Source organism: Nicotiana tabacum, chromosome 20 (assembly GCF_000715075.1).
Source record: "Nicotiana tabacum cultivar K326 chromosome 20, ASM71507v2, whole genome shotgun sequence".
Classification (NCBI taxonomy): Eukaryota; Viridiplantae; Streptophyta; class Magnoliopsida; order Solanales; family Solanaceae; genus Nicotiana; species Nicotiana tabacum.
Window position 1 is genome coordinate 141,490,575 of NC_134099.1, and position 14,606 is coordinate 141,505,180.

General features: G+C 36.1%; 1 protein-coding gene and 1 long non-coding RNA gene across 2 annotated transcripts; one reads left to right on the forward strand and one right to left on the reverse strand.

Annotated features, from left to right (window-relative positions):
- Positions 1-576: 576 nt before the first annotated feature.
- LOC107766177 (uncharacterized) lies at positions 577-2,786 on the forward strand. Its single transcript, XR_001643608.2, has 4 exons — positions 577-721; positions 934-989; positions 2,376-2,417; positions 2,503-2,786. It is a non-coding gene; the product is annotated as an uncharacterized LOC107766177 (long non-coding RNA).
- A 983-nt stretch (positions 2,787-3,769) lies between these two features.
- Positions 3,770-13,022, reverse strand: LOC107766178 (uncharacterized). The gene is made up of 15 exons (XM_016584921.2): positions 12,315-13,022; positions 8,900-9,296; positions 8,633-8,810; positions 8,384-8,523; positions 7,110-8,307; positions 6,908-7,008; positions 6,651-6,795; positions 6,144-6,212; positions 5,993-6,038; positions 5,536-5,897; positions 5,230-5,309; positions 4,991-5,126; positions 4,415-4,613; positions 4,226-4,308; positions 3,770-4,069 (listed from the first exon to the last, which is right to left on the reverse strand). Exons 1-15 carry the CDS (start codon positions 12,424-12,426, stop codon positions 3,935-3,937), a joined length of 3,381 nt encoding a protein of 1,126 aa, XP_016440407.1. The 5' UTR covers positions 12,427-13,022; the 3' UTR covers positions 3,770-3,934.
- Between the last annotated feature and the right edge of the window lie 1,584 nt (positions 13,023-14,606).

Sequence of the window (14,606 nt, forward strand, 5' to 3'; positions counted from 1 at the left end):
ACTTTTTTCAACCTATGTATTACTAATGCAAGTATTACTTATACCACCTATTTGATATTATCCTATGTATAACTAATACATAGCAAACTATGGTATTAGTAATACCAAGGCTATTAATGCATGCATTGGTAAAGATAAAATTATTCTTAAAATCTCTTAAAGCTAAAGAATATAGAGGCCATTTTTGTAAACAACTAATTTCTTAAAAATTATACAATGCATTTTAATTTTTAACACATCACAAAACATCGAATAAGAAATAATTTTTGCATAATTAATGCTTGTGTTACAAACTAATGTATTACTAATACACAATATTGTTATATATATCCTATCAAACTACTCGTAAGTGTGATCGTAGGGTTCGTGGGAGAAAAAAAAAAGGAACAAGAAAAGAAAGCAAGTTGCTAAAGGAATGATGCGCTAGCCCTACTCCTAATAGGCAGATTCCTTTATTCAAATACCTAAAAGCCCCCTCATAATCAAACATTGATACTTCAGCCAAAGAGGGTAAAACAGTAAATGCATAACTTTTATTCCCACCCCAATAATTCCACGGTTGTACACCAATGTTATAAATTTATGCGACTGTCCAGAAAATTCCAACGCCACTTTACAAAAGAGCTGTGTGGGTTAGGAGAAGGTATTTGCATTCTCTAATTAACCGATAATCAGATCCAAACTCTTAACCCTAGAAAATCAACCATGTCTTCTAAGCAAGGTACACTCCTTAATCTCCCTTTTCTTCTCTTTTTTAACTTTTAATCGCCTTTTCTATAATTATTGATTTTCAAAGATTTGATTTTTGATTATTTTTGACATATATCTGGCCCAATTAATTTGGGGTTGAGGTGTGGTTGGTTGATTGATTTTGTCGAAGAAAGGCTAAGAACTGAATTGATTTTCTCACTGATTTTTCTTTTTGTGGAACAGGTGGAAAGGCAAAGCCTTTGAAGGCACCAAAGAGTGAAAAGAAGGAATACGACGAGGTAATTTAGTGGAAGATTTTTTTATTTTATTTTATTTTATTTTATTTCTGCGTCCATCCTTTTACTTATTTTGCAGATATCGTGTTTTGACTACAATCCGTGTGTCCAATATATTGTTTATTTTATGTCTTGAATTTGTGTTGAGAAACTTTGATTCAAATAGAGGTAATAGTGATTTGAACTCTCATATTTGGGTAGATATATAGTCTGTACTTATGAGGGATGCATCCTTTGAATTGGAACAAAGGATTGTATACCCGACCCCCAACTTATTCGAGATTGAGACTTAGCTGACTGATATGCCCGTGTGTGCGTATCAGCTGAATTTTTTCTCTTTTTTTTGGGGGGGTGGGGGGGGGGGGATAAGGTTTTAGTCATGTTAAGATTTTTACTTTATATCCTATTCTGTTATATAGGAGTTGTTTTAGCCTTTCCTTAGCAAATATAAAGAACTTTTAGTACGTCTTTTTAAAATAGCATTGGCCTGAGGTGAGCTTATATGAAGTAACATGGTCAGTGAGGATTCATATAGCCGACCCCAACTACTATGATACTGCTGGACAATTTTAGCTAGAGATGTGAACTAGCTATCAATCTTAGAATTTATGGTTATAGTTAAGCCTCGGCCCTATAGATAGCAAGGCGGAAGTTGGACTAGAGATCCAGCCTGTATGCAGAAAACTTATTGTTAGAGTTTAGTGACTATTTTGCAGGTAATATGGTATACTTTCTATCTGCATAAAAAGGTTCTTAACTTTTTCTGGAAGCACTTTGAAAATGGAAAAGAGATTTAACGAGGAAAGGGAACATTGAAGAAACAAAGGAAAAAAGAGAGCAAATTTGTGGAGAATTCATGTGAGTTTTGTTGTGTTCTCAGTAGGGTTGCAAGTGGTACAGAGAGGGTACAACATTATTTTGGTTGATATGGGTGTGGGGTAGGGTGAGCGGAATAATTAAAAGATTTCTTTTTGTTTGGTGGAAATAATTAAAAGATTCATGTAGACGACCCAACTGGTTTCAAGTTGGGGCGTAGTTGATTGATGGGCACAGGGCAGTGTTGATAATGTCCTCTATAGTTCTACCCCTATTCATACGTATCTACGTCAGTGAAGCTAGTGAAGATTGTTATGCAAGTTATTTGGCTCTTTTGAGGAAGATATATTTAGATGTTCACCTTCAGAGATTCTCTACTAGTCAGGATAATATTTGCTAACTCTTCTATGAAGAAGCGCGAGCAGATGACTAATAATGAAACGTTTGTTATTATTGGTCATGTTTCATGCTCAGAATTTGGTATCCACTGTAGTAAGTATTTGTCTCTGGTGTATGAGCTTCCATGTGATGTTTGCTGCTCTCTCTAATTGTATGTGTTCGATTTATCTGCAGAATGACAAGGCTTTCCTTGCAAAGAAGAAGGAAGAGGAAAAGGTAAACTCATTCTTCCGGTGCTTGCAGCCTGTGGATACACCAATCATTCTGATTCAATTAACCCTTTATTTTTGTGATTTTGCAGGCACTAAAGGAGCTCAAGGCAAAGGCTGCGAAAGGCTCCATTGGTGGTGCTGGCCTGAAAAAGAGCGGAAAGAAATGAGAATGTTATATTCTTCCTCCTAGTATTGGGATCTTCTTTTCTCGCCCATGGCTAGATTTGGTGTTCTAAGCTTTTGTTAACGTTTGGGGTGTCTCTATGGTGACTCAATGAATTAGTATGGGGGACTTGCTCCTTTCCAATATAATGACTTGTATTGTGGTGCCTTTCCCTATCAATAATTCATATAGTAGTTAATCTTTGTGTGACATGCTGACTCACTCTAACATAATTCCGACCTCCCCCGTAACCCCCCAAAAAAGTAAAAGAAGAAAGAACAAAACTCAGGTTTTCCATTATTTTTATTGCAGATATGACAAGTTTTTGCATGTTTTAAATTTGAGATTGTCTTGTGCACGGTATTTAGATTCAATCACCTACCAGTCTTCATGTTTTGCATCATAATGTTTGAAGGGTTGTTTGCAATATATCATTTTGGTTCGTGTGTTGCATCGTAATGTTTGAAGGGTTGTTTGCAATATATCATTCTGGGTCGAAAACGGAAGAGTGATTTTGTGGTTGGCTAGGGAATTTGTGATCAACATGGCCAAAACCCTCCCCTGAGAAAACTGTGAGGCAAGTCAACCATGTAACCATCTACATTTAGCTTGTCAAATGCGCATAGAGAACCACGACGTAAAGATTTGGTGTCAGATCCATAAATGGATCGAGAGCTATCAAAATTCAAAGGAACAAGTATTTTTCTCGGTGCGTACAACGACTGTAAGATGATTAGATGAAGCTATGGCTGAAGCATTAACTTAGGGATGCCTTTGTTGGGAAATAGAGAGGTGAGCTGGGTATCTTCAGGGGTTGATCCACTAATAGAAGTCTGATTTTTAATCAGAATGTCTAATTCGTTCTCGACCTCAACACAGATTGATATTAGTTATGTGAACATATTCTCTATAGGTTTGAGAGTAAACAGTGAATTTTGTCAATTAATATGTTATGCCTCTATGCCGAGCTATCTAGCTTCACTAATATGAACTTTTTGTATCCATTCTGCTTCCTTTGTGTTCATTTCATTTCAATACTTTAATAATTTGTCTTTAAAACGAGTCATTGCTTTGGCATGGCGATTCAATTGAGCTTATCTTCATTGACCTCCAACTATAGTGTTCCAACATTGTTGGCAACGGGATAATGAGTAAAATATTCTACACCCGTCATGATTTTCTGCCTCTGGATGCACATCAAGGAGACTTCTCAAGAAGAAAAGAGAATCCTACACATAAGTCCTTCGTAAAATCCCTGAACAAAACCTTTACAATGATTATTAACAAAGAAAAAATAAAAAAACTTTCTTTACAGTTTTCCTTAAATTGTATAACCAACATTTTGGAAATTGATACATCTATTCTATTTTGAGTTCTCCAAACTTCCCCTTCTCCTCGTGCAATGCGTTAAATACAGAAGTCAGCTCTGGGAACGCGGACAACAGTAGTAACTCAAAAAGATCAAGGACTAACTGCTTTATACACACGGATGACTGTACAAGAAACAAGTCCCTAAATTAGTTGATATTATTTAGAAAAAGCCAAAAACAGAAACAAAGATGAAAAAAGACTTCTAAAGGCTATCAATCACAAAAGGAAAAAAGAAATAATCTCATAAGCAGTTCTAAATGCACTGCGGGAAAAATCACCTGGATGAAGTAATAAAGATCCTTTGCACATTGTTCATATTCCTTGTGACCAACAAGCCCTACAATAGCAGCTGGTGCCTTATCTGCAAATGATATAGGAGTCAAACAGTTGCAGAGTAGAGATATGGATTATGATCAAGTGTTGGAATGTGTATAGCCAACAGAACATGGTAAATTAAAATAACCCACCAATCATTAGCTCATAAACAAGTTTTGCACGTCGTTGTGCTTCCTGCAGTTGCATCTCATCCAGCTTCAGTGAATCCTCTACCGAAGGTGAACTTAATGGAGTGGAAACTTGGCCTTGAGGAGAATTAGGGGATGGAGAGGGTCCAGGACGTTGACGTGTCGGGTGCTTTGTAATGAATATACCATCTGGCCAGAGAATCTACATGGAGCACAAAGTTAAAATAGGTAGTACTAAATCCGACATTGGTAGGATATTAGTCTCAATGAACCACTTCTTTCGTTTGAATGCATATGTGCAAAATACAGCAATAAAGTGCAGGGATGACTGATGGCTGCGCAAACTAAATGCCCCACCCCCACTCCAAAAAAGGGAATAAAGAACACAGAGCAGGATCAGAAAAGAACAAAAATTGGACAAAAGAATTTTTCGAATTAAGAAATGTTGGAGGAATTCTAGAGGTAATGGCATTAATCCAGTGAGCTACAATAAATACTAGTCCACATGCAAATCGAATTGTCATTAGCATCTGTCTTTCAGAAAAAATAAACAAATAAGTCAGGACACTTGAAAATTACCTGTTCAACACGTCTGATACCTGCAGCAACAACTGAACCCCTGCGCAGACGCTGGATTTTCTCAATCAGCCAATCATCAAATGCATCACCCATTCCCAATTGTAAAACCTGTTTAGCCACCCAGAACGCCTTCCTCCTAAAATGCACACAAGTCAATAGGTCCAGTGAAGTCCATGACACAAGTGCATTTATAATCAAGTCCAACAGCTTAATTTGTAAGTTGCATAAGTAAATGATACCTGATCCATCCACCATCTTGGAGCTGAAAAATGACGTCAACAAGATCTAATATAGGCACGCTTAAATTTGGTGGCACCCACTACAGTGAAACAAAAATGAGGTTTAGAGCCAATTTGATAATTATCAGGCTAAAACCGCTTCCAACTCACTACTAGGAAAATATATCAAATATAAAGAGCATACTTAAATAAAATAGCGTTCTTATCTTTCAATAATCAATTTGAATCATAAGAAATCTATTCTTTAGAGTTCAATAGTGAAAGGATATATATGCTTAGAAAATTAGAAAAGTCGATAGTGACTACCTCACTGGGAAAGGCGGGATCAATGGGAACATCAACGAGAGATTCAGGTGATGCATGTGAGTTAGTTTCAACTGGTTTTGATGACGTCTGCATGTTTGGGGTTGATTTTCTATTTGTATGCACCTTATGGTCCCTAGTTGAATCCTCAAAAGGTTCTTTGAGAGGTCTTTTTGGAGGAGAGAGTGCGACATAGTTTTTCCTTAATCCGGATTCATGTACCGAATGATCTTGCTCCATCCTTAAAGTTGGATTCTTGCTTTCAGTATTAGAACGCTCCCCCTTGGAGGATAAGAGATCCGTTCGAGGGTTTATACCTGGTGGAGGTTCTTTACTCGTTTGACGTACAGTGCCATCCAGGTCAACTGAAATCGAATATCCATATAAACTATTTATGACTAACACATAGGACAGAGCCCCATCCTTTTTCCCCCTCATCATGCGAACTCAATTTACTCACCTGGTAATGTTTCAATTATGGACAAGGAGTTTGAGAAGCTATATGTCTGCATAACCAAAAAAAGAAAAAAGAAAGAAGAAGGCAAAATCAACTCTCTTTGTTCTAAAATCAATCCAGACTAAGAAACCTGTGAGCTGAAAATATTTTCAACCTGTGAATCCACACTGAGGAAGTCCCATACTTCGATGGAATTGGAAACAGTTGGGAGCAGCAGAAGCTTCTGAGGAAAGCAGAAACAGAAGCCAAATAAAAAATAAAGACAACATTAGAGAAAAGAAATAAAAGCTACAGCAGACTAAAGTGAACAAGATCTTTTAGAGGATTATATACCAAAACCCAGTTTCCTGATTAATCTAAAACTTTTCTTGGCACCCCATGACATCCAAATAGCAGTGGAACTGGTGGTATTTCATTGATTTCAGGAACAAAAGACACTCCTTGGCAGAGATGAAAGTCCAAATACTATTAAAGAACTAAGATCAAGGTAAAGTGCAAAAGTATAACAATAATGAAAAGGGAAATAGAGTGAGAATAACATTTCAGCATTATTTAGATATAATAGTAAATGTGTATAACATGATGCACTTTGATCTAGAGAAGAACGTAATATTGATTGGCTTAGAAAGGGACTTTCAGATGCCATCTGTTAAAGTATCACCTTCAAATACAAGTCAAGGTATTTGCACCGTTCTCGAATGACAGGAACATTCAGACTTGAAGAGAGGAAATGCTTGGGAGGTAAATGAAGATTGTACTCCCGAAACTCTTTAAGACGCCAGTGTAGCTCCTCAAAATGTCGAAACCTGCAACTAGCAGCCAAAAGTTAAATTTGATGCAAGAGACTCTTCAGATGACAATCTCTACGAAAGAGCGATCTTCACAATGCCTATCAGCATAAAGTTCACATCACTCCACCTTCTTTTGATAGACCAACTATTATTGTTCATATCTGTAACAGATATGGAATAAACAGCAAAAGTTTTGGAGCCACTTCTTACAATATTTGCACTCAGGACCTGCAACAGAAAAAAGGCTAATTCAGTAGAAATCCAAGACCATTTGAGTTATCCAGAAAGTCAAGTAAAATGGAAAAAAAGGATGGCAATCAAATCTATACCTCACTTCTTAATTTCAAAAAAGAATCAGCAATTACAGAACCTTTTGCAGAATGAGGACCCATATTAAGATTTTCCAAAATGCTTCTCGACAAGGCAGATGATGATGCAGATGCAGTTGTGTCACTAGAAATTCTACCGAATATTTCTGTCTCAGAGTCATCACTTAAACCATCCAGTTTCACATTTTCTTTGGAGTTTAATATATCTTGCCCATCCCCCAGTAAGAAGCTGGTTCTTTGTATCTCTTGCCACACATGCCCTGTTTGGTTGCTTACTCTAGACCTTTTCCGCCCAGACAGTACTCTATTTAAGTGTTTAGAGCGGATATGTACTTTACCAGATTTTCCTTTTCTTCTCTTATGGCCTTCATTATTTTCAAGTGGATGATGAATGTGATTCACATTCCTTATATTTTTCCCATCCCACACTTGGGTGCCAGGAGAGTCAAGACCTGTCACAGTGCTAGGTTCTTCATCTTCAGTAGTGTAAGAACTACTGCTCTCTGATTCAAGGTCATCTGAGTTATGTTCATTTTCGTCTTGATACAAGTAATCTGGAGGATAACTTGGTCTGTTCAAATCACCCTGCGAGGAAGTATTGTCCTTCACATAATGCTTAGCTCCAATCTTGTTTTCTCTCTCTCTCTCTTTCTGTTTAGCTTCCTTTGAGTGTCCCAGCAGTTTTGGTGCACTTACCAATAAACTCTTTTTGAGTGTATCAGATGCTAGATTGGCCTCTTCTTTCCGTTTATAGTTTCTGCCTTTTGCCCATATGTTGTCTAAATTTTCAGGAGCAAGGGCTTCGGTCTTTCTACGAGAAAGCAAATCTAGCATTTCACCCCACTCTCCTCCAGAGTGGTGTCTCTGAATACCTCTTCCATCATCTGCATCGATTTCTGATGGCAAAGAACTCCAAGAACGAGTAGACCGAGGATCAATCGAAAGCAAAGGGTCCTTTGATAAATCTGTTACATTCACACTGTCCATGGCATGCTCCTCAGTATTATTAGGTTGGTTTTTTTTCAATTGTACAAGTTCTACACCCTTAGCAGAAGGATCTAAAACCTGAGAAAAATGATCTGCCGGTATTTTACCAGATCCAATCGGCATGGACTGTGGTTCTGTTTCTGTTGCTGTGGTTCCTTTATCGGCCTTATTTATAGAAACAACTAAAGACTCAATCCTCTCGTTAATGAACCTGACAAAAGTTTGTGAACAAATAAAGAGCAGAAACAAAATTTGACTACAACAAGCAAGATCTAGGAAGCAGTTACCTCGGGTTCGCTAAATTTAACACTGGTCGTATTACAACACAAGCAAGAAGCTCCCTGACAATGTAGTGGAATAAACAGCACTGCACCTCCTCTGTCTCAAAAGTGTATGAAACGAGACCATCCATGAGATGCTGGAAAACCTGCAGATGAAGAAGATTAGTATAAGATAAATAAAACCATCCTAACCAAAAAGGCTTTTAGAAATCAATGGATTATCAGTTGTTAGGATATCATAAAAAATGAAATTACCTTGTGCTCAGCCTCCGGAGAAAATAAAGCAGGATGTAACTTGTCATCTGCAGCCAACACCAGTTTAAGTTCCACATCAAGCTCTTCAATTGTCAAGGATCTTGGCCGTTTCTTCAGAATCCTCATCTTGCTTGCACGAAACAGCTCCAAATGAGTGCATATTAGACTGATAATATCCCTGCATGTTTTCAGTTGCTGACTTCCTTAAGATCAAAAGTAAGCTAAAGAGGAAATCTTCAGCAACATCCAGGAACTAAAATTTTAAACCTTGTGAAAAGATCTATAAGATTAATAGTTCTCGCGCGACATGAGATTTCCCCTAGTACACCATTCATGATCTGCACAAGTTCCTCAGATCCCTGTCTATCAGAAGTTATGCGGGAGTACCAGAGATCTGTCACCCACTCAGAAACTATATGCCTGGTGAAGTGATCTATTGCTTCTTCTACAGCAGGTGAATTTGCTTTCTTCCTCCAATTGGCCTTCTCATTAACTGCTCTTGGAGCATCAATATGTTTCCTCTGAGAAGTGTTGTTTGATACGGATGACTTTCTTTTATATGTAGCAGCTTTCATCCGTGCATCAAAATCAAGAGACAGATAACGAAGGAAAACAATTAAGAGAGCAGCAGCAGGCAAGTTGATAAAAACTGAGGAGCTCGTCACTGCAAAGCAAAACAATGGAAAAATGACAAGGGTGAGAAAATAGAGAGAAGAAGGCAGACAATAAGGCATGTCATCATAGTAAGTTCTAAAGAAGGGCCAACTATAAGTTTAACTTGAAATGGACTGAACAGATTGCAAACATCCAGGCTTAGTCATAATGCAGTTATAAGAATAAACAAAAGAGAATATCTCTCAAGAAGCATGCAGATGATTACAGAAACAGAGAACTTTGTCAGGACAGCAATACAAAAGGGTAGGTTTTTAGACTTAACTCCTACATGGGTGGGCCACAACACAAGAAACTGTATAACTGGGAAACATTTGAAGCAGTTAAGTGCAGAACTTGCAACAATTGTTCCACTACATCAACGAAGTAGATTACTCATCATACTCAACCCCCAAGACGAATGTCCATGGCAACAACTGAAATGCTCGAACCATATTTAAAAATGATTTCTCTGAGCACAAGGAAGAAGGATAAAATCCTTCAGTAGACTTAAGTAAAATCTTGCTGCAAATTGAAATGGATTGTTTCCAGCAAGAAAGTACATTTCACTTCAAGAGAAAGATACTAAGATAAAAAGACAATTTTATATAAGAATTGAATCGGGGCAAAATGCATACACATGGTACTAGAATATATCTTCATGTCTCTGACTTTACCGCTTGACCAGCCATGCATGTCTTCACAATCTTAATTAAGTAGTTATTCATCGGTTATAAATCAAAGGAGACTACTTTCACCTGCACTTTTCAAGTGGATGCTTCTCAACTTGGATCCTTCATATTTTAAGTATTCAGCGAAGTTGCAAAGAAATATGCCATGTGATTAAGGCTAACATTTTTGACTTCTTTTACTGTCTTGCACTCGTAAATATTATAGGTTGTATTCCTTATTCAGATTGGCTTCATTACCCTTCCTGCATCAATCTATTGGTTGACTTATGTGGACATTGAAATGGTATCCAATCTAGTAAACTATAAGAGAATCGTGAATCCTATGCGTCATGCAAAATTGGCACATGAATAATTGACGGGAGAAGTACTAGATCTTAACATAACCATCAGTATCTATAAATGTTCTGTCGCAAATCAAGAAAGAAATTCTATTATAAATGCATGTTAGAGAAACACAGACTATTTCTCTTCATGAATAATGAATTTCATAAACTAGTGTCCTCCGTCAGTGATTCCACACATTATCCAAATGATCGCGAAAATGATCAGTAGTGGTGCTTCCTAAAGGAGGGTAGAGATAAATAGAGAAACAAATAATCGCTATCTGGTGGGCTTAGACGTTCTTGCATTGTAAATAGATTAGACTTCTGAATTAATCAAATTAGAAGGGAATGACATGTGGGATGTGGACCTTTTTTCAACTACATCATTTTTGGCATAGTAGCCCTTCTAGTGAAGAAAGAACCCTTAAATTTCTTTCTGTCGACGACTCAACATGCATGGTATACCTAATACTTTTCTCGGCATGCAGGATATTTAAATAGAAATCGTCTTCATCTGAATCAACAATCAGCGCACAGCAAACACAAGTGGAAAGATGATCATATTTTGGATGAATAAACCCGTGTGATCAGGAGAAAGGTTAATCATTTTGCGAGTCCTTCTTTGTGCACATGTCAGGAATCAAACCACGTCATTTACTGGTGCACCCCTGTCAAAGTGCTCTTAGAAGGAAACATTTAACACCCCCAATTCACACAAGGTAGCAAATTCAAAGTCCAACAATATCGAGCCGATACAGGTCAATACACTTGAGGCGCAGTTCTTTTATATTTTCCCCCTCCTTTTTTGGTTTTCCAAGTTTGCAACATTTACATTTTAGTAATTCATTCTTCATAATGAGTAAGCTTGTTTATAAAGGCCACCAGGAAGTTCTCCATTAAAGTGACCCTAAATTGTCATTTCATAGTTAGTTTCAGCAGTCACCCCTCTGATACTTGGGCTTTTAGAGTTGTGCCAGCGCAATTTCGAGCAGATTCAAGCTACCACAGGACTTGCGTTTCTCTCTTTTTACCAGAGTAGTTGAATGGGAAGCAAAGAATTTGCGAGGTCAAATACTTGAAGCATAGTTCAAAATACAGGGAATGAGCAGCGAGATCAAGTAAATTCAAGAGGAGAGGAGGTAAATGCGCCACTCTTCACTTACATACTTCGCATCCATAATTATGAACATGATCAAACTATGTTCATGACCGAAATATGGAACCTTAGAATTCACCCTACCTACCCATGAAAATATGGGATTTGAGAGGACCATGTTTCAAAAAGATCTGCATGGAATGTCCTACTACTGCCTAAGCTTTCCAATCAACTAGAGGTGGATTCATGATTTGAGCTTTATGAGTTTGGGAGTTTAGGACAACAACCTCAAGTGCTAATAACTGAGTTGGGAATTTAATATTTGTACATATTTAGTGAATTTCTTAATATATATACAGAGTTTGAGCCAAAGCTACTAGGTCCTGCCGAACCCATATATTACACTCTACATCCCGCCCCTGCAATCAATCATTTACCTATATCAAGGACATCTGTATTAAGTAGGCCCCGAGATGAGCATCATAACTACCAGCTGAAGTGGCGAAGTGACGACAGGAAAGGTCCCTTCCTCCTCTTGGTTTTACCATTGAGCCACATTCTAAAACCCTAAATCTTTGAACTATGAGTAGTCATTAGTATGGTCACGAGGCGTAAAAGCAGCCTCTTTGTAGGAATATGCCCACTCACCCCATTAGTGAGGTAACATTTCATGAATGGGCGCTGTTTCCGAAAACAAACATTTCCTACAATCTCAATTTATAGTTGATTTAGACATCTAAGTCCTTACCCCTATGTTCACAATAGAGAGGCTGTTTCCGAAAGACCCTCGGCTCAATACAACAAAATCACAGCAATTACGACATAAAACTACGGCAGACGAAATAGTAACAGCAATTCGTCAGTGAAAATTGATCAAACTGAACGGGAAAAAAAAGGAGCTGGAGGGAAAGAACACTCACGAGACATGAGATAGGACAGTCCAATGGCGCATATGATCAAAAAAACAACTCGCTTCTTAGCTTCCTCTACTAGGTCCTGAACCGTCACCGCGGCTTGCCTTTCCGTGCTCATTTTGGACCTCCTTCAATTCAAATCCTTCACGCAACCACGATTATCATCGACCTAATTTACAACATACACATCAACTACTACTACGTCTGTCACAAACAAGTTAGATCAGCTATATGAATTCGACGGTTGTCTCTTCAGTAACAACATATTGGGACACATTCTCATGTGGACAAGATCATGGTTAGTGGAAGTTTCTGGAACTTTGATGAATTGCAGTTATCAATGTGATGAAAATGAATTGGAGGAAAAGGTAACAGAACTGATGTAATAAATAAATTGGAAAATCTCAAGTATGAGTATGAGAGGAACTGATTTATCCAAGTAGATGCTCCGCTCTCACTTGCTCTGTGTGCGAAATGTTGAACAGAGGAGCACTGGTAGATTGTAGTCGTAATCAAAGTTTTAAATACCAGTACCAAAATATGAGGGAGAGGTTTTGCCAAAACAAAAGAAGAAAAGAAAATCAGTAAATATTTTAATTTTTTAAAAATTGAAACTATTTAAACCTTGTTGTTTGGCTAAAAACAGTATTTGTAAAAAAACTTGATTGCTTTTTCTTTCTTTTTTTTTTTTTTTTTTTTGGAAAAAGCTCTCCTGCAAAAATGTATAAAGTTTTTCAATCTGTATCACAACATTCTCCGAGTACAGTAGGATTTTTTTTATAAATAATTCATAATTTTTTATATCAAGTAAACTTTCGTTATGGTATGTCAATGTTCATAACCTAATTTACTTATAAACCTGCTAAGTCTTTACTGCATACATAATATCATGACGAGTGCAATCATATATCTTAAATTTTCAATTAAGTTAGTATATTTCTTTTGATTTATCACATTATTGTTACTTTGCACCAGAAAAAGTGAGCACTTGAATCAAAAGGAGTTACAACATAGTTACATCCCTAAATCAGGTTGTCATTCTGTTGTCCCTGCTATGCTGTCCAAGACGGATTTTAGCTTGAAAAATAACTATTTTTTATTTTATTCTAGTGGTGGCAAATAAAAAAAATAGTTATTCACCTATATTATCCGCTAAAAAATAGGTTAAATAATCAATTTTTTAAAATGGGTCAAATATGAATAAAATCCATATTATCTACTTAAAAATAGATAGCCAATAAGTTTAACTTTTATATTTGCAAAAATTTAAATTGGAGGTTCCTCAAGTTTGGGAGACTATAAATACTCCAAAAAATGATCAGCCATGGATAATATGAATAACCATAGGAGAGTAATTTTTTGGATTTTTCATTAATCGAGGGTCCTACATGTGCCATCTGGCAAGCAAACATTACCCTTACTCAAGCATTATATGCCATGTCTTGCTCAAAATAAAATTTCTCATCATCTACCTATATTTCTAGAGGATAACAATAGAAATAGGAGGGTCGGATCGGATATACACGGGCCAAAAATGGATACTGAAAAAACAGATAGAATATTTGACTCGATTCATATTTAATATGGATAAAAAATAAATTAATTGACGGATAAAATATATATATAGATTACCATTATGTTATCTAATATATAGTATTATTAGGTTCTATGTGACTTTCATTAACTTGTCACTTTATTTAATATCATTATCCACTACTATCCTTTGATGTAATATATATATATATATATATGTAAGTTTTTTAATCTTGAAATATATATTTATTTTATTTAAAATATTTCTCAATTTTTTTAATTATTTAAATTTATTAGTCATATTTTTAAGTATTTTATATTTACTTTATTATTATTTTAAAACTAATATTTATAAATATTCTCACATCATCTCTAACTTATTTGTATTATTGTATATTTTTTATTTTTATTTTATCTAATAGACTTGAGTTATGTGGCCTTATCCATATTGTGACCTTTTTTTATCATAAAAGGGAAAAAAGCTTTCTCGTCGCAATTTAAATAAGTTTTACCTTTATTTTTTCTTTATTTGAACCTTATTTTTTCTATTATATTATTCAAAATTTAATATTATTACATTGTCATGGCTTTTCATTTTGCTTGTTTGAATTTAGTATCTATTTCTATCACACCCATTCTAATATAATACATATAAAAATTAAAAATTATATATGTATATCAACCCAAATTCAAATATGCATATCCTTCTATTTTTTAAATTGAACCGCATTTTACAAAAAAATTATGTTATGCTTTTTAACTTAA